We start from the raw sequence: 25,551 nt of genomic DNA, 5'->3' as shown, positions 1-25,551 counted from the left end.
CCCCATCCCTGTCCCGGTCCCATCCCTGTCCCTGTCCCCATCCCTGCTGTCCCCATCCCTGTCCCGGTCCCATCCCTGTCCCCATCCCCATCCCTGCTGTCCCCATCCCTGTCCCGGTCCCATCCCTGTCCCCATCCCCATCCCTGCTGTCCCCATCCCTGTCCCGGTCCCATCCCTGTCCCCATCCCCATCCCTGTCCCCATCCCCATCCCTGCTGTCCCCATTCCTGTCCTTGTCCCATCTCTGTCCTGGTCCCATCCCTGTCCCTGTTCCTGCTGTCCCCATCCCTGTCCCTGCTGTCCCCATCCCTATCCCTGTTCCCATCCCTCTCCGTGTCCCCATCCCTGTCCCTGTCCCCATCCCTGTCCCTGCTGTCCCCATCCCTGTCCCTGCTGTCCCCATCCCTATCCCTGTTCCCATCCCTCTCCGTGTCCCCATCCCTGTCCCTGTCCCCATCCCTGTCCCTGCTGTCCCCATCCCTATCCCTGTTCCCATCCCTCTCCGTGTCCCCATCCCTGTCCCTGTCCCCATCCCCGTCCCTGCTGTCCCCATCCCTGTCCCTGCTGTCCCCATCCCTGTCCCTGTCCCCATCCCTATCCCTGTCCCCATCCCTATCCGTGTCCCCATCCCCGTCCCTGCTGTCCCCATTCCTGTCCCCATCCCTATTCATGTCCCCGTCCCTGCTGTCCCCATCCCTATCTCTGTCCCCATCCCTGTCCCTGCTATCCCCATTCCTGTCCTCGTCCCATCCCTGTCCCCATCCCTGCTGTCCCCATCCCTGTCCCCGTCCCCATCCCTGTCCCTGTCCCCATTCCTGTCCCTGCTATCCCCTTTCCTGTCCTCGTCCCATCCCTCTCCCTGTCCCTGTCCCCATCCCTATCTCTGTCCCCATCCCTGCTATCCCCATCCCTGTCCTCGTCCCATCCCTATCCCTGTCCCTGCTGTCCCCATCCCTATCCCCGTCCCCATCCCCATTCCTGTCCCCATCCCTGCTGTCCCCATCCCTGCTGTCCCCATCCCTGTCCCCGTCCCCATCCCCGTCCTTGCTGTCCCCATCCCTGTCCGTGTCCCATCCCTGTCCCCGTCCCATCCCCGTCCCTGTCCCCGCCGTCCCCGCTGTCCCCTCAGGGTGTCCCCAAGCCCTTCTCGGAGGTCATCAAGGCGAACATCGGTGACGCGCACGCCATGGGGCAGACCCCCATCACCTTCCTGCGCCAGGTACGGCCCCGGGGGGGTGTGGGGGGGGGTGTGGGGGTGTGTGTGTGTGTCACCAGCACCCCGGGGGGGTCAGTGTCACCCCCCGCCCCGCGGGTGACCCCCCGCGCGTCCCCGCAGGTGTCGGCGCTGTGCCTGTGCCCGGAGCTCATGGCCAACCCCGCCATCCCCGACGACGCCAAGGAGCGGGCGCGGCGGATCCTGGGGGGCTGCGGCGGCCAAAGCGTCGGTCAGTGCCACCCCCTGTCCCCTCTCTGTCCCCTCACTGTCCCCTGGTTGTGCCCTGGGGGGCTGCGGTGGCCAAAACGTCGGTCAGTGCCACCCCCTGTCCCCTCTCTGTCCCCTCATTGTCCCCTCTCTGTCCCCTGGCTGTGCCCTGAGGGGCTGCGGCGGCCAAAGCGTCGGTCAGTGCCACCCCCTGTCCCCTCTCTGTCCCCTCATTGTCCTCTCTCTGTCCCCGGGGGGGCTGCGGCGGCCAAAGCGTCGGTCAGTGCCACCCCTGTCCGGCCCTGTCCCCTCTCTGTCCCCTCTCTGTCCCCTCTCTATCCCCTCTCCCCTCCCTGTCCCCTCTCTCTCCCCTCTCTCTCCCCTCTCTATCCCCCGACTGTCCCCTGACTGTCCCCCTGTCCCCGCCAGGTTCGTACAGCGCCCTGGCTGTCCCCTGACTGTCCCCTGGCTGTGCCCTGACTGTCCCCCGAGTGTCCCCCGAGTGTCCCCCGAGTGTCCCCTGACTGTCCCCTGTCCCGGCAGGCTCGTACAGCGCCCTGGCTGTCCCCAGACTGTCCCCTCTCTGTCCCCTGACTGTCCCTCTCTGTCCCCTGACTGTCCCTCTCTATCCCCTGACTGTCCCCTGCCCCGGCAGGCTCGTACAGCGCCCTGGCTGTCCCCAAACTGTCCCCAGACTGTCCCCTCTCTATCCCCCGACTGTCCCCTGACTGTCCCCTCTCTGTCCCCTGACTGTGCCCTGTCCCGGTGGGCTCGTACAGCGCCCTGGTTGTCCCCAGACTGTCCCCAGACTGTCCCCCGACTGTCCCTCTCTGTCCCCTGACTGTGCCCTGTCCCGGCAGGCTCCTACAGCGCCCTGGCTGTCCCCAGACTGTCCCCTGACTGTCCCCTGGCTGTCCCCAGACTGTCCCCTCTCTATCCCCCGACTGTCCCTTGACTGTCCCCTCTCTGTCCCCTGACTGTGCCCTGTCCCGGCAGGCTCGTACAGCGCCCTGGCTGTCCCCAGACTGTCCCCTCTCTGTCCCCTGTCCCTCTCTGTCCCCTGACTGTGCCCTGTCCCGGCAGGCTCGTACAGCGCCCTGGCTGTCCCCAGACTGTCCCCTGGCTGTCCCCTGTCCCTCTCTGTCCCCTGACCGTCCCCTGTCCCGGCAGGCTCGTACAGCGCCAGCCCGGGCGTGGAGCTGATCCGGGAGGACGTGGCCCGGTACATCGAGCGGCGGGACGGGATCCCCGCCAGGGCCCAGGACATCTTCCTGTCCACCGGGGCCAGCGATGCCATCGTGGTACGGGGGGGGACACACGGGGGGGCTGCGGGGACACGGGGGGGACCTTGGGGACACACGGGGGGGGACACACGGGGATTTTGGGGACACACGGGGGGGTTGGGGACACACGGAAAGGGGGGGGAACACACGGGGGGGTTGGGGACACACGGGGGGGCTGGGGACACACGGGGGGGTTGGGGACACACGGTGGAGGTTGGGGGGACACACGGGGGTTTGAGAACACACGGGAGGGGTTGGGGACACACGGGGAGGGGTTGGGGACACACGGGGGGGTGTTGGGGACACACGGGGAGGGGTTGGGGACACACGGGAGGGGTTGGGGACACACGGGGGGGCTGGGGACACACGGGGGGGTTGGGGACACACGGGAGGGGTTGGGGACACACGGGGGGGTTGGGGACACACGGGGGGGTTGGGGACACACGGGAGGGGTTGGGGACACACGGGGGGGTTGGGGACACACGGGGGGGTTGGGGACACACGGGGAGGGGTTGGGGACACACGGGGGGGGGTTGGGGACACACGGGGAGGGGTTGGGGACACACGGGGAGGGTTGGGGACACACGGGGGGGTTGGGGACACACGGGAGGGGTTGGGGACACATAGGGGGGGTTGGGGACACACGGGGGGGCTGGGGACACACGGGAGGGGTTGGGGACACACGGGAGGGGTTGGGGACACACGGGGAGGGGTTGGGGACACACGGGGGGGGTTGGGGACACACGGGGGGGCTGGGGACACACGGGGGGGTTGGGGACACACGGGGGGGGACACACGGGGGGGGCTGGGGACACACGGGGGGGTTGGGGACACACGGGGGAGGTTGGGGGGACACACGGGGGTTTGAGAACACACGGGAGGGTTGGGGACACTCGGGGGGGTTGGGGACACTCGGGGGGGTTGGGGACACGGGCGCGGTGCCACCTCCCCGCGCCGTTCCCACGGCGGGCACCCACAAAGGGAGCTTTGTGCGGGGCTGGCACCGCTCCCGAAGGGGGTGGTGGCCCGGGGGAGGGCTGGGGAGGTGGCCTTGGTGGCCGTGCCAGCGCCGGGGGTGGCGGGGAAGGGAGGGGGTTGGCCGGCGCTGGGCTCGGCCCCGTGGCCCCGTGCCCGGGCTGAGGGCACAGTGTCCTCCTCCTCCTCCCTGTGCCCGACGCTGGCCCTGCCCGTGGTCACGGTGTGCCCGTGCCATCCCAGTGTCCCTGTGCCATCCCAGTGTCCCCGTGCCATCCCAGTGTCCCTGTGCCATCCCAGTGTCCCCAGAATCCCAATGCCCACCCTGTCCCCATGGCCCCAGTGTCCCTGTGCCATCCCAGTGTCCCCCCAGTCCCCACCCTGTCCCCATGCCCACCCTGTCCCTGTACCATCCCAGTGTCCCCGTGCCATCCTAGTGTCCCTGTGCCATCCCAGTGTCCCCAGAATCCCAATGCCAACCCTGTCTCCATGGCCACAGTGTCCCTGTGCCATCCCAATGTCCCCAGAATCCCAGTCCCCACCCTGTCCCTGTGCCATCCCAGTGTCTCCCCAGTCCCCACCCTGTCCCCATGGCCACGGTGTCCCTGTGCCATCCCAGTCCCCAGAATCCCCATGCCCACCCTGTCCCCATGCCCACCCGTCCCTGTACCATCCCAGTGTCCCCAGAATCCCAGTCCCCACCCTGTCCCTGTGACCATGGTGTCCCGTGCCATCCTAGTGTCCCTGTGCCATCCCACTGTCCCCAGAATCCCAATGCCACCCTGTCCCCATGGACACCCTGTCCCCGTGCCATCCCAGTGTCCCTGTGCCATCCCAGTCCCCAGAATCCCAGTCCCCACCCTGTCCCTGTGCCATCCCAGTGTCCCTTTGCCATCCCAGTGTCCCCAGAATCCCAGTGCCAACCCTGTCCCCATGGCCCCAGTGTCTCTGTACCATCCCAGTGTCCCCGTGCCATCCCAGTGTCCCTGTGCCATCCCAGTGTCCCCAGAATCCCAGTGCCAACCCTGTCCCCATGGCCCCAGTGTCTCTGTACCATCCCAGTGTCCCTGTGCCATCCCAGTGTCCCCTCAATCCCCACCCTGTCCCTGTGCCATCCCAGTGTCCCCAGAATCCCAGTCCCCACCCTGTCCCTGTGCCCACCCTGTCCCTGTGCCATCCCAGTGTCCCTGTGCCATCCCAGTGTCCCCAGAATCCCAATGCCAACCCTGTCCCCGTGCCCACCCTGTCCCTGTGCCATCCCAGTGTCCCCACAGCCACCGGTCCCCATGTTGTCTCCGTGCCCCCGACATCCCCATGCCCACGGCACCCTGTCCCTGCCCTGTGCCCACCCTGTCCCCACCCTGCCCCTGCCCTGTGCCCACCCTGTCCCCACCCTGCCCCTGCCCTGTGCCCACCCTGTCCCCACCCTGTCCCTGCCCTGTGCCCACCCTGTCCCCACCCTGCCCCTGCCCTGTGCCCACCCTGTCCCCACCCTGTCCCTGCCCTGTGCCCACCCTGTCCCCACCCTGCCCCTGCCCTGTGCCCACCCTGCCCCTGCCCTGTGCCCACCCTGTCCCCACCCTGCCCCTGCCCTGTGCCCACCCTGCCCCTGCCCTGTGCCCACCCTGTCCCCACCCTGCCCCTGCCCTGTGCCCACCCTGTCCCCACCCTGCCCCTGCCCTGTGCCCACCCTGCCCCTGCCCTGTGCCCACCCTGTCCCCACCCTGCCCCTGCCCTGTGCCCACCCTGTCCCCACCCTGCCCCTGCCCTGTGCCCACCCTGCCCCTGCCCTGTGCCCACCCTGTCCCCACCCTGCCCCTGCCCTGTGCCCACCCTGTCCCCACCCTGCCCCTGCCCTGTGCCCACCCTGTCCCCACCCTGCCCCTGCCCTGTGCCCACCCTGTCCCCACCCTGTCCCTGCCCTGTGCCCACCCTGTCCCCACCCTGCCCCTGCCCTGTCCCCACCCTGCCCCTGCCCTGTGCCCACCCTGCCCCTGCCCTGTGCCCACCCTGTCCCCACCCTGCCCCTGCCCTGTGCCCACCCTGTCCCTGCCCTGCCCCTGCCCTGTGCCCACCCTGCCCCTGCCCTGTGCCCACCCTGTCCCCACCCTGTCCCTGCCCTGTGCCCACCCTGTCCCCACCCTGCCCCTGCCCTGTGCCCACCCTGTGCCCACCCTGCCCCTGCCCTGTGCCCACCCTGCCCCTGCCCTGTGCCCACCCTGTCCCTGTCCCCACAGCACGGGGCCCTCTCTCCCAAGCCCCCCCATCCCCTCCCTGTCCCCATTCCCACCCCGATGGTGTCCCCACGGTGTCCCTGTGATCCCACACTGTCCCCATGTCCGTGCCCTCTCTCCCAATCCGCCCTGTCCCCTCCCTGTCCCCATTCCCACCCCAATGGTGTCCCCACGGTGTCCCTACGATCCCACTCTGCCCCCGTGTCCACACCCTCTCTCCCAATCTCCCCTGTCCCCTCCCTGTCCCCATTCCCACCCCAGTGGTGTCCCCATGATGCCCCAATGATGTCCCCACTCTGTCCCCGTGTCCCCACGCCCTCTCTCCCAATCCCCCCCATCCCCTCCCTGTCCCCATTCCCACCCCAGTGGTGTCCCCACACCGTCCCCATGCCCGTCACTGCCCGTTCCCTCCCTGTCCCCATTCCCACCCCAATGGTGTCCCCACAATGTCCCTGTGATCCCACACTGTCCCCACGTCCCCACCCTCTCTCCCAATCCCCCTGTCCCCCCCCGTCCCCATTCCCACCCCAATGGTCCCCCCACTCCGTCCCCTTGCCCATCACCGCCGTCTCCCCTCCCTGTCCCCGTTCCCACCCCAGTGGTGTCCCAGTGGTGTCCCCATGGTGTCCCTGTGATCCCACACTGTCCCCACATCCATGATTTCTGTCCCCACTCTGTCCTGTCCCCTCCCTGTCCCCATTCCCACCCCAACAGTGTCCCCACGGTGTCCCTGTGATCCCACTCTGTCCCCACATCCATGATTTCTGTCTCCACACCATCCCTGTCCCCGTTCCCACCCCAATGGTGTCCCCATGCCGTCCCCATGCCCGTCACCGCCGTGTCCCCTCCCTGTCCCCATTCCCACCCCAGCAGTGTCCCCACACTGTCCCCACGTCCCCACCCTCTCTCCCAATCCCCCCATCCCCTCCCTGTCCCCATTCCCACCCCAGTGGTGTCCCCACAGTGTCCCCATGCCCATCACTACTGTGTCCCCTCCCTGTCCCCATTCCCACCCCAGTGGTGTCCCCACACTTTCCCCACATCCACACCCTCTCTCCCAATCCCCCCTGTCCCCTCCCAGTCCCCATTCCCACCCCAACAGTGTCCCCATGGTGTCCCTTGATCCCACTCTGTCCCCACATCCATGACCTCTGTCTCCACACTGTCCCTGTCCCCTCCCTGTCCCCGTTCCCACCCCGTGGGTGTCCCCCCGGTGTCCCCGGTGACGGCGCTGTCCGTCTGTCCGTCGGTCCCCAGAACGTGCTGAAGCTGCTGGTGACGGGCTCGGGGCAGTCCCGCACGGGGGTGATGATCCCGATCCCGCAGTACCCGCTCTACTCGGCCGCCATCGCCGAGCTGGACGCGGTGCAGGTCAACTATTACCTCAACGAGGACCGGGGCTGGGCCCTGGATGTGGCCGAGCTCCGGAGGGCGCTGGCCGAGGGCAGGAAACACTGCTGTCCACGGGCACTGTGCATCATCAACCCCGGAAATCCCACAGGTAATGGGGTATGGGGTATGGGGTACTGGGAATGGGTATGGGGTACTGGGAAACACTGCTGTCCATGGGCACTGTACATCATCAACCCCGGGAATCCCACAGGTAATGGGGTATGGGGTATGGGAATGGGTATGGGGTACTGGGAATGGGATATGGGATAATGGGAATGGGTATGGGGTACTGGGAAACACTGCTGTCCACGGGCACTGTGCATCATCAACCCCGGAAATCCCACAGGTAATGGGGTATGGGGTATGGGAATGGGTATGGGGTACTGGGAATGGGTATGGGGTACTGGGAATGGGTATGGGGTACTGGGAAACACTGCTGTCCACGGGCACTGTGCATCATCAACCCCGGAAATCCCACAGGTAATGGGATAATGGGTATGGGATATGGGTATGGGGTAATGGGAAACACTGCTGTCCACGGGCACTGTGCATCATCAACCCGGGGAATCCCACAGGTAATGGGGTATGGGGTATGGGATAATGGGAATGGGTATGGGGTACTGGGAAACACTGCTGTCCATGGGCACTGTACATCATCAACCCCGGAAATCCCACAGGTAATGGGGTATGGGGTATGGGGTACTGGGAATGGGTATGGGGTACTGGGAAACACTGCTGTCCACGGGCACTGTGCATCATCAACCCGGGAAACCCTACAGGTAATGGGGTTTGGGGTATGGGATAATGGGAATGGGTATGGGGTACTGGGAAACACTGCTGTCCACGGGCACTGTGCATCATCAACCCCGGAAATCCCACAGGTAATGGGGTTTGGGGTATGGGATAATGGGAATGGGTATGGGGTACTGGGAAACACTGCTGTCCACGGGCACTGTGCATCATCAACCCCGGAAACCCTACAGGTAATGGGGTATGGGGGAATGGGAATGGGTATGGGGTACTGGGAATGGGTATGGGGTACTGGGAAACACTGCTGTCCACGGGCACTGTGCATCATCAACCCTGGAAATCCCACAGGTAATGGGGTTTGGGGTATGGGAATGGGATATGGGATAATGGGAATGGGTACGGGGTACTGGGAAACACTGCTGTCCACGGGCACTGTGCATCATCAACCCCGGAAATCCCACAGGTAATGGGGTATGGGGTATGGGATAATGGGTATGGGGTACTGGGAATGGGTATGGGGTACTGGGAAACACTGCTGTCCACGGGCACTGTGCATCATCAACCCCGGAAATCCCACAGGTAATGGGGTATGGGGTACTGGGAATGGGTATGGGGTACTGGGAATGGGTATGGGGTACTGGGAAACACTGCTGTCCACGGGCACTGTGCATCATCAACCCCGGAAATCCCACAGGTAATGGGGTATGGGGTATGGGAATGGGTATGGGGTACTGGGAATGGGTATGGGGTACTGGGAAACACTGCTGTCCACGGGCACTGTGCATCATCAACCCCGGAAATCCCACAGGTAATGGGGTATGGGGTAATGGGAATGGGTATGGGGTACTGGGAAACACTGCTGTCCACGGGCACTGTGCATCATCAACCCCGGGAATCCTACAGGTAATGGGGTATGGGGTATGGGGTACTGGGAATGGGTATGGGGTACTGGGAATGGGTATGGGGTACTGGGAAACACTGCTGTCCACGGGCACTGTGCATCATCAACCCCGGGAATCCCACAGGTAATGGGGTATGGGGTATGGGGTACTGGGAATGGGTATGGGGTACTGGGAATGGGTATGGGGTACTGGGAAACACTGCTGTCCACGGGCACTGTGCATCATCAACCCCGGAAATCCCACAGGTAATGGGGTATGGGGTACTGGGAATGGGTATGGGGTACTGGGAATGGGTATGGGGTACTGGGAAACACTGCTGTCCACGGGCACTGTGCATCATCAACCCCGGAAATCCCACAGGTAATGGGGTATGGGGTATGGGAATGGGTATGGGGTACTGGGAATGGGTATGGGGTACTGGGAAACACTGCTGTCCATGGGCACTGTGCATCATCAACCCCGGAAATCCCACAGGTAATGGGGTATGGGATATGGGTATGGGGTACTGGGAATGGGTATGGGGTACTGGGAAACACTGCTGTCCACGGGCACTGTGCATCATCAACCCCGGAAATCCCACAGGTAATGGGGTATGGGATAATGGGAATGGGTATGGGGTACTGGGAAACACTGCTGTCCACGGGCACTGTGCATCATCAACCCCGGGAATCCCACAGGTAATGGGGTTTGGGGTATGGGATAATGGGAATGGGTATGGGGTACTGGGAAACACTGCTGTCCTCGGGCACTGTGCATCATCAACCCCGGGAATCCCACAGGTAATGGGGTTTGGGGTATGGGATAATGGGAATGGGTATGGGGTACTGGGAAACACTGCTGTCCACGGGCACTGTGCATCATCAACCCCGGAAATCCCACAGGTAATGGGGTATGGGGTATGGGAATGGGTATGGGGTACTGGGAAACACTGCTGTCCACGGGCACTGTGCATCATCAACCCGGGGAATCCTACAGGTAATGGGGTATGGGATAATGGGAATGAGTATGGGGTAATGGGAATGGGTATGGGGTACTGGGAAACACTGCTGTCCTCGGGCACTGTGCATCATCAACCCCGGGAAACCCTACAGGTAATGGGGTTTGGGGTATGGGAATGGGTATGGGGTACTGGGAATGGGGTATGGGATAATGGGAATGGGTATGGGGTACTGGGAAACACTGCTGTCCACGGGCACTGTGCATCATCAACCCCGGAAACCCTACAGGTAATGGGGTATGGGGGAATGGGAATGAGTATGGGGTACTGGGAATGGGGTATGGGATAATGGGAATGGGTATGGGGTACTGGGAAACACTGCTGTCCATTGGCACTGTGCATCATCAACCCCGGAAATCCCACAGGTAATGGGGTATGGGGTATGGGGTATGGGTATGGGGTAATGGGAATGGGTATGGGGTACTGGGAATGGGTATGGGGTACTGGGAAACACTGCTGTCCTCGGGCACTGTGCATCATCAACCCCGGAAATCCCACAGGTAATGGGGTATGGGATATGGGATATGGGTATGGGATAATGGGAATGGGTATGGGATAATGGGAATGGGTATGGGGTACTGGGAAACACTGCTGTCCACGGGCACTGTGCATCATCAACCCCGGGAATCCTACAGGTAATGGGGTATGGGATAATGGGAATGGGTATGGGATAATGGGAATGGGTATGGGGTACTGGGAAACACTGCTGTCCACGGGCACTGTGCATCATCAACCCCGGGAATCCCACAGGTAATGGGGTATGGGATATGGGATATGGGTATGGGATAATGGGAATGGGTATGGGGTACTGGGAAACACTGCTGTCCACGGGCACTGTGCATCATCAACCCCGGAAACCCTACAGGTAATGGGGTATGGGGTACTGGGAATGGGTATGGGGTACTGGGAAACACTGCTGTCCACGGGCACTGTGCATCATCAACCCCGGAAATCCCACAGGTAATGGGGTATGGGGTACTGGGAATGGGTATGGGGTACTGGGAATGGGTATGGGGTACTGGGAAACACTGCTGTCCATGGGCACTGTGCATCATCAACCCCGGAAATCCCACAGGTAATGGGATAATGGGTATGGGATATGGGTATGGGGTAATGGGAAACACTGCTGTCCACGGGCACTGTGCATCATCAACCCGGGGAATCCCACAGGTAATGGGGTTTGGGGTATGGGATATGGGTATGGGATAATGGGAATGGGTATGGGGTACTGGGAATGGGTATGGGGTACTGGGAAACACTGCTGTCCACGGGCACTGTGCATCATCAACCCCGGGAATCCTACAGGTAATGGGGTTTGGGATAATGGGAATGGGTATGGGATAATGGGAATGGGTATGGGGTACTGGGAAACACTGCTGTCCTCGGGCACTGTGCATCATCAACCCCGGAAATCCCACAGGTAATGGGGTATGGGATAATGGGAATGGGTATGGGATAATGGGAATGGGTATGGGGTACTGGGAAACACTGCTGTCCTCGGGCACTGTGCATCATCAACCCCGGAAACCCTACAGGTAATGGGGTATGGGATATGGGATATGGGTATGGGATAATGGGAATGGGTATGGGGTACTGGGAAACACTGCTGTCCACGGGCACTGTGCATCATCAACCCCGGAAATCCCACAGGTAATGGGGTATGGGGTATGGGGTACTGGGAATGGGTATGGGGTACTGGGAATGGGTATGGGGTACTGGGAAACACTGCTGTCCACGGGCACTGTGCATCATCAACCCCGGGAATCCCACAGGTAATGGGGTTTGGGGTATGGGAATGGGTATGGGATAATGGGAATAGGTACAGGGTAATGGGAATGGGTATGGGGTACTGGGAAACACTGCTGTCCACGGGCACTGTGCATCATCAACCCTGGAAATCCCACAGGTAATGGGGTTTGGGGTATGGGAATGGGATATGGGATAATGGGAATGGGTACGGGGTACTGGGAAACACTGCTGTCCTCGGGCACTGTGCATCATCAACCCCGGGAAACCCTACAGGTAATGGGGTATGGGATATGGGATATGGGTATGGGGTACTGGGATTGGAACCCATAGACTGGGATTGGGACCCCTGGACTGGGATTGGGACTGATTGATAGACTGGGATTGGGACTGATAGACTGGGATTGGGACTGATAGACTGGGATTGGGATACCTGGGCTGGACTGGGACCCACAGACTGGGATTGGAACCCATTGACTGGGATTGGGACCCCTGGGCTGGACTGGGACTGATAGACTGGGATTGGGACCCCTGGACTGGGATTGGGACCCCTGGACTGGGATTGGGACTGATAGACTGGGATTGGGACCCCTAGACTGGGACTGGGACTGATAGACTGGGGTTGGGATCCCTGGGCTGGGATTGGGACCCCTGGGCTGGGATTGGGACCCCTGGGCTGGGAATGGAACCCCCAGACTGGGATTGGAACCCATTGACTGGAATTGGGATCCCTGGGCTGGGATTGGGATCCCTAGACTGGGATTGGGACTGATAGACTGGGATTGGGACCCCTAAACTGGGACTGGGACTGATAGACTGGGGTTGGGACCCCTGGGCTGGGATTGGGACCCATAGACTGGGATTGGGATCCCTAGACTGGGATTGGGACTGATAGACTGGGATTGGAACCCATTGACTGAGATTGGGACCCCTGGGATGGGATTGGAACCCATTGACTGAGATTGGGGTCCATAGACTGGGATTGGAACCCATAGACTGGGATTGGGATCCCTGGACTGGGATTTGGGACTCCTGGACTGGGATTGGGACCCCTAGACTGGGATTGGGACCCCTGGACTGGGATTGGGGCCCCTAGACTGGGATTTGGAACCCATAGACTGGGTTTGGAACCCATTGACTGGGATTGGAACCCATTGACTGGGATTGGAACCCATAGACTGGGATTGGAACCCATAGACTGGGATTGGAACCCATAGACTGGGATTGGGACCCCTGGGTTGGTATTGGGACCCCTGGGTTGGGATTGGGACCCCTGGGTTGGGATTGGGACCCACAGACTGGGATTTGGAACCCCTGGGCTGGGATTGGGACCCACAGACTGGGATTGGGACCCGTGGACTGGGGTTGGGACCCCTGGGCTGGACTGGGACTGATAGACTGGGATTGGGACCCCTGGGCTGGGATTTGGAACCCATAGGCTGGGATTGGGACCCATTGACTGAGATTGGGATCCATAGACTGGGATTGGAACCTCTGGACTGGGATTGGGACCCCTGGGCTGGGATTGGGACCCCCGTTCCTGCCCGGACTGCCCCCCTTTTCCCTCCCCATAATTCCCCCCGCCATTCCCACCTTCCCGGCGCGCCCCAGGCCAGGTGCAGAGCCGGGAGTGCATCGAGGACGTCATCAAGTTCGCCTACGAGGAGAAGCTTTTCCTGCTGGCCGACGAGGTGGGGACGCCACGCCGGGAACGTGGGGATCCCAAATCCAGACATCTCCCGGAATCCCGGGTGGTGACATCCCGGGGTGTGCGTGTCCCCCCCTGCCCCCCTTTTCCAGGTGTACCAGGACAACATCTACGCCGAGGGCTCGGCCTTCCACTCCTTCAAGAAGGTGCTGGTGCAGCTGGGAGCGCCCTACGCCGACAAGGTGGAGCTGGCCTCCTTCCACTCCATCTCCAAGGGATACATGGGAGAGTGAGTCCGGCCGGGGGGCACGGCAAAGGGGTGGGGGGCATGGAAAAGGGGTGGGGATGCTGCTACCACCCCACGGATCCCTTGGGATGGGATTGGGGATGTCACCACCTCGTGGGTACCATGGGGTGGGATTGTGGATGTCGCCACCCCAAGGATCCCTTGGGATGGGAATAGGGATGGAGGGATGGAGGTGCCACCACCCCATGGATCCCTTGGGATGGGATTGGGGATGTCACCACCCCATGGATCCCTTGGGATGGGATTGGGGATGTCACCACCCCATGGATCTCTTGGGATGGGATTGGGGATGTCACCACCCCATGGATCCCCTGGGATGGGGTTGGGGATGTCACCACCCCAAGGATCCTCTGGGGTGGGATTGGGGATGTCACCACCCCATGGATCCCTTGGGATGGGATTGGGGATGTCACCACCCCATGGATCCCCTGGGATGGGGTTGGGGATGTCACCACCCCGTGGATCCTCTGGGGTGGGATTGGGGATGTCACCACCCCATGGATCCCTTGGGATGGGATTGGGGATGGAGGGGGTGTAGGAATGGAGGTGTCACCACCCCATGGATCCCTTGGGATGGGATTGGGGATGTCACCACCCCATGGATCCCTTGGGATGGGATTGGGGATGTCACCACCCCATGGATCCCCTGGGATGGGGTTGGGGATGTCACCACCCCGTGGATCCTCTGGGGTGGGATTGGGGATGTCACCACCCCATGGGTACCTTGGGATGGGGTTGGGGATGTCACCACCCCATGGATCCCTTGGGATGGGATTGGGGATGTCACCACCCCATGGGTACCTTGGGATGGGATTGGGGATGGAGGGGGTGTAGGAATGGAGGTGTCACCACCCCATGGATCCCTTGGGATGGGATTGGGGATGTCACCACCCCATGGATCCCTTGGGATGGGATTGGGGATGTCACCACCCCATGGATCCCTTGGGATGGGATTGGGGATGTCACCAGCCTGTGGATCCCTTGGGATGGGACTGGGGATGGAGGGGGTGTAGGGATAGAGGTGCCACCACCCCATGGATCCCTTGGGATGGGATTGGGGATGTCACCACCCCATGGATCCCTTGGAATGGGATTGGGGATGTCAGCACCCCATGGATCCCTTGGGATGGGATTGGGGATGTCACCACCCCATGGATCCCTTGGAATGGGATTGGGGATGTCAGCACCCCATGGATCCCTTGGGATGGGATTGGGAATGGAGGGGATGGAGGGATGGAGGTGCCACCACCCCATGGATCCCCTGGGATGGGATTAGAACTGCCATCACCTCATGGATCCTCTGGGGTGGGATTGGGGATGTCACCACCTCGTGGGTACCACGGGATGGGATTGGGGATGTCACCACCCCATGAATCCCTTGGGATGGGATTGGGGATGTCACCACCCCATGGATACCACAGGATAGGATTTGGGATGTCACCACCCCAAGGATCCTCTGGGGTGGGATTTGGGATGTCACCACCCCATGGATCCCTTGGGATGGGATTGGGGATGTCACCACCCCATGGATCTGTTGGGATGGGATTGGGGATGTCACCACCCCATGGATCCCTTGCGATGGGATTGGGGATGTCACCACCCCATGGATCCCTTGGGATGGGATTGGGGATGGAGGGGATGTAGGGATGGAGGTGCCACCACCTCATGGATCCTCTGGGATGGGATTGGGGATGTCACCACCCCATGGATCCCTTGGGATGGGATTGGGGATGGAGGGGGTGTAGGGATAGAGGTGCCACCACCTCATGGATCCCTTGGGATGGGACTGGGGATGTCACCATCCTATGGATCCCTTGGGATGAGATTGGGGATGGAGGAGATGGAGAGATGGAGGTGTCACCACCCCATGGATCCCTCTCCATGCATTCCCATCCATGAATCCCCACCCATGGATCCCATCCATGATCCCTCTCCATAGATTCCCACCCATAGATTCCCATCCATGGGTCGCTCTCCATAGAATCCCATCCATGATCCCTCTCCATAGACTCCCATCCATGGATCCTCATCCATGGATCCCTCTCCATAGATTCCCATCCATGAGTCCCGTCCATGAGTCCCTCTCCATGAATCCCCATCCATGGATCCCTCTCCGTAGATTCCCATCCATGGATCCCTCTCCATAGATTCCCATCCATGGATCCCTCTCCATAGATTCCCATCCATGGATCCCTCTCCATAGATTCCCATCCATGGATCCCTCTCCATAGATTCCCATCCATGGATCCCTCTCCATAGATTCCCATCCATGGATCCCTCTCCATAGATTCCCATCCATGGATCCCCACCCATGGATCCCCACCCATGGATTCCATCCATGGATCCCCATCCATGGATTCCATCCATGGATCTCTCTCCATAGACTCCCATCCATGGATCCCCTCCATGGATCCCCTCCCATGGATTCCCATCCATGGGTTCCTCTCCACAGATCCCCACCCACGGATCCCTCTCCATCCCCGTTTCCCCACCCATCCCATCCCATCCCATCCCATCCCATCCCATCCCATCCCACAAATCCCATCCCATCCCATCCCATCCCATCCCACAAATCCCATCCCATCCCATCCCATCCCATCCCACAAATCCCATCCCATCCCATCCCATCCCATCCCATCCCATCCCATCCCATCCCATCCCATCCCATCCCATCCCATCCCATCCCACAAATCCCATCCCATCCCACAAATCCCATCCCATCCCATCCCATCCCATCCCATCCCATCCCATCCCATCCCATAATCCCATAATCCCATCCCATCCCATCCCATAATCCCATAATCCCATAATCCCATAATCCCATAATCCCATAATCCCATAATCCCATCCCATCCCATCCCATCCCATAATCCCATCCCATCCCATCCCATCCCATCCCATCCCATCCCATAATCCCATAATCCCATAATCCCATCCCATAATCCCATAATCCCATCCCATCCCATCCCATCCCATCCCATAATCCCATCCCATCCCATCCCATCCCATCCCATAATCCCATAATCCCATAATCCCATCCCATAATCCCATAATCCCATCCCATCCCATAATCCCATCCCATAATCCCAACCCATAATCCCATCCCTCCCCGCTCCCACAATCCCGATCCATGGTGTGCCCTCCAGGTGTGGTCTGCGGGGCGGGTACATGGAGGTGGTGAACCTGGACCCGGCGGTGAAGGACCAGCTGGCCAAGCTGGTGTCGGTCCGGCTGTGCCCGCCCGTGCCCGGGCAGGTGGTCCTGGACGTGGTCATGGACCCGCCCCAGCCCGGGGACCCTTCCTACGAGAGATTCCACGCGGTACCGGAGGGATTGGGGGATTGGGGGATTGATTGGGGGTTTATGGGGTGGGATTATGGGATGGGATTATGGGATTGTGGGATGGGATTATGGGATGGGATTATGGGATGTGGTCATGGACCCGCCCCAGCCTGGGGACCCCTCCTACGAGAGATTCCACGCGGTACCAGAGGGATTGGGGCGTTGATTGTGGGATTGTGGGATTGATTGGGGGATTGATTCAGGGATTGGGGGATTGGGGAATTATGGGGTGTGGTCATGGACCCGCCCCAGCCCGGGGACCCTTCCTACAAGAGATTCCACGCAGTACCAGGGGGATTGGGGATTGATTGTGGGGTTGGGGGATTGGGGGATGGGATTATGGGATGGGATGGAAGGGAAGGGAAAGGGAAAGGGAAAGGGAAAGGGAAAGGGAAACAGAGAGGGAAAGAGTGGAGATGAGATGGGATCAGAGTGGGATGGAGATGGGATGATATGGGATGGGATGGGGGGATGGGGTGGGATGGGGATAAGGTGGGATGGGATGGGATGGGGATAAGGTGGGATGGGATGGGATGGGCAGGACCCCAGGTTGGGCCAGGTAGGATGGGATGGGGTGGGATAGGATTTGGTGGGATGGGTGGGATGGGATAGGATGGGATGGGTGGGATGGGATCGGGTAGGATGGGATTTGGTGGGCTGGGCTGGCTGGGCTGGGCTGTCCCCCAGGCTGGGCCAGGTGGGATGGGATAGGATTTGGTGGGATGGGATAGGGATGGGATAGGATTTGGTGGGATGGGATAGGGATGGGATAGGATTTGGTGGGCTGGGCTGGGATTTGGTGGGATGGGGTGGGATAGGATTTAGTGGGATGGGATGGGATTTGCTGGGCTGGGCTGTCCCCCAGGCTGGGCCAGGTGGGATGGGATGGGATTTGGTGGGATGGGTTGGGGTGGGATAGGATTTGGTGGGCTGGGATGGGCTGGGCTGGGCTGTCCCTCAGGCCGGGCCAGGTGGGATGGGGTGGGATGGGACAGGATTTGGTGGGATGGGCTGGGCTGGGCTGTCCCCCAGGCTGGGCCAGGTGGGATGGGATGGGATAGGATTTGGTGGGATGGGTTGGGGTGGGATAGGATTTGGTGGGCTGGGATGGGCTGGGCTGGGCTGTCCCTCAGGCCGGGCCAGGTGGGATGGGGTGGGATGGGACAGGATTTGCTGGGCTGGGCTGGACTGGGCTGAGCTGGGCTGGGCTGTCCCCCAGGCTGGGCCAGGTGGGATGGGATGGGATAGGATTTGGTGGGATGGGTTGGGGTGGGATAGGATTTGGTGGGATGGGATAGGGATGGGATAGGATTTGGTGGGATGGGATAGGATTTGGTGGGATGGGATAGGATTTGGTGGGATGGGATAGGATTTAGTGGGATGGGATAGGATTTAGTGGGATGGGATAGGATTTGGTGGGATGGGATAGGATTTAGTGGGATGGGATAGGATTTGGTGGGATGGGATAGGATTTGGTGGGATGGGATAGGATTTGGTGGGATGGGATAGGATTTGGTGGGATGGGATAGGATTTGGTGGGATGGGATAGGATTTGGTGGGATGGGATAGGATTTGGTGGGATGGGATAGGATTTGGTGGGATGGGATAGGATTTGGTGGGATGGGATAGGATTTGGTGGGATGGGATAGGATTTGGTGGGATGGGATAGGATTTGGTGGGATGGGATAGGATTTGGTGGGATGGGATAGGATTTAGTGGGATGGGATAGGATTTGCTGGGCTGGGCTGGGCTGGGCTGGGCTGTCCCCCAGGTTGGGTTGAGTGGGATGGGATGGGATTTGGTAGGATGGGAGAGGATTTGGTGGGATGGGACAGGATTTGCTGGTCTGGTCTGGTCTGGTCTGTCCCCCCATGCCGGGCCGGGCCTGGTGTGATGGGACAGGATTTGCTGGTCTGGTCTGGTCTGGTCTGGTCTCTCCCCCCATGCCGGGCGGGGTGTGATGTCCGGTGTCCCCGCCCCGCAGGAGAAGACGGCCGTGCTCAACGCCCTGGCCCACAAGGCCCAGATGACCCAGGAGATCTTCAACAAGACCCCCGGGATCCACTGCAACCCCGTGCAGGGCGCCATGTACTCCTTCCCCAGGATCGACCTCCCGCCCAAGGCACTCGCCGCCGCCAAGGTCCGGGCGGGATCCGTCCTGGGATCGGTGGGGATGGGTGGGATCCACACTGGGATCAGTGGGGATGGGTGGGATCCACACTGGGATCCACCCTGGGATCGGTGGGGATGGGCGGGATCCATCCTGGGATCAGTGGGGATGGATGGGATCCATCCTGGGATCCACCCTGGGATCGGTGGGGATGGGTGGGATCCATCCTGGATCGGTGGGGATGGGTGGGATCCATCCTGGGATCCACCCTGGGATCGGTGGGGATGGGTGGGATCCATCCTAGGATCAGTGGGGATGGATGGGATCCATCCTGGGATCCATCCTGGGATCAGTGGGGATGGATGGGATCCGTCCTGGGATCGGTGGGGGTGGATGGGATCCCTCCTGGGATCCATGGGGTCTCTGTGTATCCCTCCTGGGATCCACGTGGTCTGTGTGGGATCCCTCCTGGGATCCACGTGGTCTGTGTGGGATCCCTCCTGCCCCGTGCGGTGCCGGGCAGGATCAATCCACGCCCACGGCCGGGCTGGATCCCGGGATCCCCGTGGGGCCGGGCGGGATGAGCCCCCTGGATGGAGCCCCTCCCTGCCCTTGGATCCCAAATCCATGATCCCAAATCCATGGTCTGTGCTCCATCCCTGTTCCAGGCTCAGAACCAGACCCCGGACTTCTTCTTCTGCATGAGGCTCCTGGAGGAGACGGGGATCTGCGTCGTCCCGGGGAGCGGCTTCGGGCAACGCGAGGGGCACCTTCCACTTCCGGTGGGAAACTCCCCAGATCCCCCCCTCCCCATCCCCAAATTCCCTCCTTCCCATCACGAATTCCCCAAATCCCCCCCTCCCCATCCCAAATTCCTCCCCATCCCGAATTCCCCCCTTCCCATCCCAAATTCCCCCCTTCCCATCCTAAATTCCCCCCTTCCCATCCCAACCCCCCCCCTTCCCATCCCAAATTCCCCCCTCCCCATCCCAAATTACCCAAATTCCCCCATCCCGAATTCCCCCCTCCTCACCTTAAATTCCCCCTCCTCATCCCAAATCTCCCTCCCATCCCAAATTACCCAAATTCCCCCCTCCCCATCCCAAATTCCCCTCCCCATCCCAAATTACCCAAATTCCCCCTTCCCATCCCAAATTACCCAAATTCCCCCACCCCCATCCCAAATTCCCCCAAATCCTCCCCTCCCATCCCAAATTCCCCAAATTCCCCCTTCCCATCCCAAATTCCCCCTCCCCATCCCAAATTCCCCAAATCCCCTCCCTATCCCCAAATCCCCCTCCCCATCCCCAAATTCCCCAAATCCTCCCTTCCCATCCCAAATCCCCCAATCCCCCCTCCCCACCCCAAATTCCCCCATCCCCAAATTCCCCCCTTCCCATCCCAAATTACCCAAATTACCCCCTCCACATCCCCAAATCCCCAAATCCTCCCCTTCCCACCCCAAATTCCCCCAAATCCTCCCCTTCCCATTCCAAATTCCCCCCTCCCCATCCCAAATTCCCCACCCTTCCCATCCCAAATTCCCCCAATTCCCCCCTCCCCATCCCCAAATCCCCCCCTCCCCATCCCCAAATCCCCTCTTCCCATCCCAAATCCCCCCTTCCCACCCCAAATTCCCCAAATCCTCCCCTTCCCATTCCAAATTCCCCCCTCCCCATCCCAAATTCCCCCCTTCCCATCCCAAATTCCCCCCAATTCCCCCTCCCCATCCCCAAATTCCCCCCTCCCCATCCCCAAATTCCCCTCTTCCCATCCCAAATCCCCCTTCTCATCCCAAATTCCCCAAATCCTCCCCTTCCCACGCCAAATTCCCCCCTCCCCATCCCAAATTCCCCCTTTCCCATCCCCAAATTCCCCCAATTCCCCTCTCCCCACCCCAAATTCCCCCCTCCCCATCCCCAAATTCCCCAAATTCCCCCCTCCCCCCCCCTAATCCCCCCAAATCCTCCCCTTCCCATCCCCAAATCCTCCCCTCCCCATCCCAAATTCCCCAAATTCCCCCCTCCCCACCCCAAATTCCCCCCTCCCCATCCCCAAATTCCTCAAATTCCCCCCTCCCCACCCTAAATTCCCCCAAATCCTCCCCTTCCCATCCCCAAATCCTCCCCTTCCCATCCCCAAATCCTCCCCTCCCCACCCCAAATTCCCCCCTCCCCATCCCCAAATTCCCCAAATTCCCCCCTCCCCATCCCCAAATTCCCCCCTCCCCATCCCAAATTCCCCAAATTCCCCCCCTCCCCATCCCCAAATTCCCCCCCCCTCCATCCCAAATTCCCCTCTTCCCATCTCAAATTACCTCCTCCCCTCCCCATCCCAAATTCCCCAAATAATTCCCCATCCCCAAATTCCCCCTTCTCATCCCAAATTCCCCCCTCCCCACCCCAAATCCCCCCTTTCCACCTCAAATCCCCCCTCCCCATCCCCAAATTCCCCAAATTCCCCCCTTCCCACCCCAAATTCCCCCCTCCCCATCCCAAATTCCCCAAATTCCCCCTCCCCATCCCAGATTCCCCCCTCCATACCCCAAATCCCCCCTCCCCAAATTCCCCCAATTCCCCTCTCCCCACCCCAAATTCCCCCCTCCCCATCCCAAATTCCCCCAATTCCCCCCTCTCCATCCCAAATTCCCCCCCCTCCATCCCAAATTCCCCTCTTCCCATCTCAAATTACCTCCTCCCCTCCCCATCCCAAATTCCCCAAATAATTCCCCATCCCCAAATTCCCCCTTCTCATCCCAAATTCCCCCCTCCCCACCCCAAATCCCCCCCTTTCCACCTCAAAGCCCCCCTCCCCATCCCAAATTCCCCCAAATCCTCCCCTTCCCATCCCCAAATCCTCCCCTCCCCATCCAAAATTCCCCCAAATCCTCCCCTTCCCATCCCCAAATCCTCCCCTTCCCATCCCCAAATCCCCCCCTCCCCATCCCCAAATTCCCCAAATTCCCCCCTCCCCACCCCAAATTCCCCCCTGCCCATCCCCAAATTCCCCAAATTCCCCCCTCCCCACCCCAAATCCCCCCCTCCCCATCCCAAATTCCCCAAATTCCCCCCTCCCCACCCCAAATTCCCCCCTGCCCATCCCCAAATTCCCCAAATTCCCCCCTCCCCACCCCAAATTCCCCCCTCCCCATCCCCAAATTCCCCAAATTCCCCCCTCCCCACCCCAAATTCCCCCCTCCCCATCCCCAAATTCCCCAAATTCCCCCCTCCCCACCCCAAATTCCCCCCTCCCCATCCCCAAATTCCCCAAATTCCCCCCTCCCCACCCCAAATTCCCCCCTCCCCATCCCCAAATTCCCCAAATTCCCCCCTCCCCACCCTAAATTCCCCCAAATCCTCCCCTTCCCATCCCCAAATCCTCCCCTCCCCATCCCAAATTCCCCAAATTCCCCCCTCCCCACCCCAAATTCCCCCCTTCCCATCCCGAAGGGGGTCACAGCTGGCTCTGTTGGTGCCCCGGGGGTATCCCGGGGGGTGTCCCAAATTCCAAACCCCCCCGTTTCCCCCCCCCAGGATGACGATCCTGCCGCCCACGGAGAAGCTGCAGATCCTGCTGGAGAAGCTCAGCAGCTTCTACACCAAGTTCGTCAGGGAATTCTCTTAATTACGGGGGGGGGTCTCCCGTCGCCCCTCCCCCCCCCCCTTTGCCCCCCCCCCCCCCGTCCCTTTTTGCCCCCCCCCTCCCCCCCCGGGGGGTCTCCAAGTGCCTTCCGAGCTCTTCCCGCTGTTCCAGAGGGAGGGACGGGGGGGTCGGGGGGGTCCCGGGGCTGGTCCCTCCCCCCCCCCCCCGGGGTGTGTCCCCTGAGCAGGGGGGGGGGGGACACAGGGCCGGTTTTGCCCCCCCCCTCCCCCGTTTTTGGGGACCCCCCCAAAAATAAAGGACCCTGAGCAGCAGCCGTGTCACGTGGGGGGGGTTTGGGGGGGGGGTTGGGGGGGGTTAATGGGGAGGGGAGGGGAGGGGGAGGAGAATTCCCACCGGGATGGGGTTGGGGAGGGGGTGAGGATCCGTCTGTGGGTGCCACGGATCCGTCGGTGGGTGTCATTAATCCATCCCTGGATCCCACAGTCCATCCCTGGATCCCACAAATCCATCCACTGATCCCATGAATCCATCCCTGGATCTCATAATCCATCCCTGGATCCCACAGTCCATCCCTGGATCCCACAAATCCATCCACTGATCCCAGGGATCCATCCCTGGATCTCATTAATCCATCCCTGGATCCCACAAATCCATCCCTGGATCCCACAGTCCATCCACTGATCCCATGGATCCATCTGTGGGATCTCACAGTCCATCCCTGGATCCCATTAATCCAACTGTGGATCCCACAAATCCATCCCTGGATCCTACAAATCCATCCACTGATCCCATGGATCCATCTGTGGGATCTCATAATCCATCCCTGGATCCCACAAATCCATCCCTGGGATCTCATGAATCCATCCCTGGATCTCACAATCCATCCCTGGATCCCATGAATCCATCCATTGATCCCATTAATCCGTCTGTGGGATCTCCCAATCCATCCCTGGATCTCCCAAATCCATCCACTGATCCCATGAATCCATCTGTGGATCCCATGAATCCATCTGTGGATCCCACGAATCCATCCCTGGATCCCACAAATCCATCCCTGGATCCCACAAATCCATCCCTGGATCCCACGAATGCACCCACAAATCCACCCACTGATCCCATGAATCCATCTGTGGGATCTCACAGTCCATCCCTGGATCCCACAAATCCATCCCTGGATCCCACAAATCCATCCATTGATCCCATGGATCCATCCCTGGATCTGATGAATCCATCCCTGAATCCCATGAATGCATCTATTGATCCCACAAATCCATCTGTGGGATCTCACAATCCATCCCTGGATCTCCCAAATCCATCCCTGGATCCCATGAATGCATCTATTGATCCCACAAATCCATCTGTGGGATCTCACAATCCATCCCTGGATCTCCCAAATCCATCCCTGGATCCCATGAATGCATCCATTGATCCCATTAATCCATCTGTGGGATCTCACAGTCCATCCCTGGATCCCACAAATCCGTCCCTGGATCCCACAAATCCATCCCTGGAACCCATGAATGCCACCATGGATCCCACAAATCCATCCCTGGATCTGATGAATCCATCCCTGGATCCCATGAATGCATCTATTGATCCCACAAATCCATCTGTGGGATCTCACAATCCATCCACTGATCCCATTAATCCATCTATGGGATCTCACAGTCCATCCCTGGCTCCCATTAATCCAACTGTGGATCCCATGAATCCATCTGTGGATCCTACAAATGCATCCATTGATCCCACGAATCCATCTGTGGGATCTCATAATCCATCCCTGGATCCCACAAATCCATCCATTGATCCCATGAATCCATCCACTGATCCCATGAATCCATCCATGGATCTCGTTAATCCATCCCTGGATCCCATGAATCCATCAATTGATCCCATGAATCCATCTGTGGGATCCCACAATCCATCCCTGGATCTCCCAAATCCATCCACTGATCCCATGCATCCATCTGTGGATCCCACGAATCCATCCCTGGATCCCACAAATCCATCCCTGGATCCCACAAATCCATCCTTGGAACCCATGAATGCCACCATGGATCTCATTAATCCATTCCTGGATCCCGCAAATGCATCCATTGATCCCATTAATCCATCCCTGGATCTCATTAGTCCATCCCTGGATCCCACAATCCACCCCTGGATCCCACAAATCCATCCGTTGATGCCATTAATCCACCCCTGGATCCCATGAATGCATCCATTGATCCCATGAATCCATCCCTGGATCCCACAAATCCATCCATGGACCTCATAAATCCATCCACTGATCCCACAAATCCATCCATTGATCCCATGAATCCATCCCTGGATCCCACAATCCATCCCTGGATCTCCCAAATCCATCCACTGATCCCATGGATCCATCTGTGGATCCCACAAATCCATCCCTGGATCCCACAAATGCACCCACGAATCCACCCACTGATCCCATGAATCCATCTGTGGGATCTCACAGTCCATCCCTGGATCCCACAAATCCATCCCTGGATCTCATTAATTCATCCCTGGAACCCATGAATGCCACCATGGATCCCACAAATCCATCCCTGGATCTCAATAATCCGTCCTTGGATCCCATGAACCCAATCCTGGATCCCACGAATCCACCCCTGGATCCCATAATCCATCCCTGGATCCCACAATCCATCCCTGGATCTCCCAAATCCATCCCTGGATCCCATGAATGCATCTATTGATCCCATTAATCCATCTGTGGGATCTCACAATCCATCCCTGGATCTCCCAAATCCATCCACTGATCCCATGAATCCATCTGTGGGATCTCACAGTCCATCCCTGGATCCCACAATCCATCCCTG

At 60.2% G+C, this 25,551-nt stretch overlaps 2 protein-coding genes and 1 long non-coding RNA gene across 3 annotated transcripts; 2 read left to right on the top strand and 1 right to left on the bottom strand.

The window, feature by feature from the left end:
* The first annotated feature begins 1,064 nt into the window (after positions 1-1,064).
* Positions 1,065-22,916, top strand: LOC127473574 (alanine aminotransferase 1-like). Its single transcript, XM_051793365.1, is given in 11 exon segments — positions 1,065-1,218; positions 1,336-1,444; positions 2,593-2,723; positions 7,172-7,415; positions 13,313-13,392; positions 13,502-13,638; positions 16,803-16,977; positions 18,983-19,138; positions 19,777-19,872; positions 19,874-19,890; positions 22,642-22,916. Coding segments are annotated over 11 exon segments (1,269 nt in total). The 5' UTR covers positions 1,065-1,185; the 3' UTR covers positions 22,733-22,916.
* Positions 14,663-16,021, top strand: LOC127473578 (uncharacterized). The gene is made up of 3 exons (XR_007905505.1): positions 14,663-14,895; positions 15,511-15,720; positions 15,944-16,021. It is a non-coding gene; the product is annotated as an uncharacterized LOC127473578 (long non-coding RNA).
* LOC127473585 (uncharacterized) lies at positions 22,733-25,542 on the bottom strand. The gene is made up of 3 exons (XM_051793388.1): positions 24,980-25,542; positions 23,105-23,930; positions 22,733-22,770 (listed from the first exon to the last, which is right to left on the bottom strand). Exons 1-3 carry the CDS (start codon positions 25,211-25,213, stop codon positions 22,733-22,735), a joined length of 1,098 nt encoding a protein of 365 aa, XP_051649348.1. The 5' UTR covers positions 25,214-25,542.
* Between the last annotated feature and the right edge of the window lie 9 nt (positions 25,543-25,551).

Source organism: Manacus candei, unplaced genomic scaffold, assembly GCF_025592945.1.
Source record: "Manacus candei isolate 608988 ecotype Guabito, Panama unplaced genomic scaffold, ASM2559294v1 h1tg000004l, whole genome shotgun sequence".
In the NCBI taxonomy this organism is placed as follows: domain Eukaryota; kingdom Metazoa; phylum Chordata; class Aves; order Passeriformes; family Pipridae; genus Manacus; species Manacus candei.
This window is presented reverse-complemented; position numbering and strand designations above follow the sequence as displayed.

Excerpts from the sequence above, each read along its gene's own strand:
- LOC127473585 (XM_051793388.1), bottom strand. The coding sequence starts at position 25,213 with ATGGATTTGTGGGATCCAGGGATGGACTGTGAGATCCCACAGATGGAT. Across the intron at positions 23,931-24,979 it reads TCAGTGGATGGATTTATGAG|ATCCAGGGATGGATCCATGG; the intron begins GTCCATGGATGG and ends TGGATTCATCAG. Across the intron at positions 22,771-23,104 it reads CCCTCCCCAACCCCATCCCG|GGGGGGGGGGAGGGGCGACG; the intron begins GTGGGAATTCTC and ends GGGGGGGCAAAG.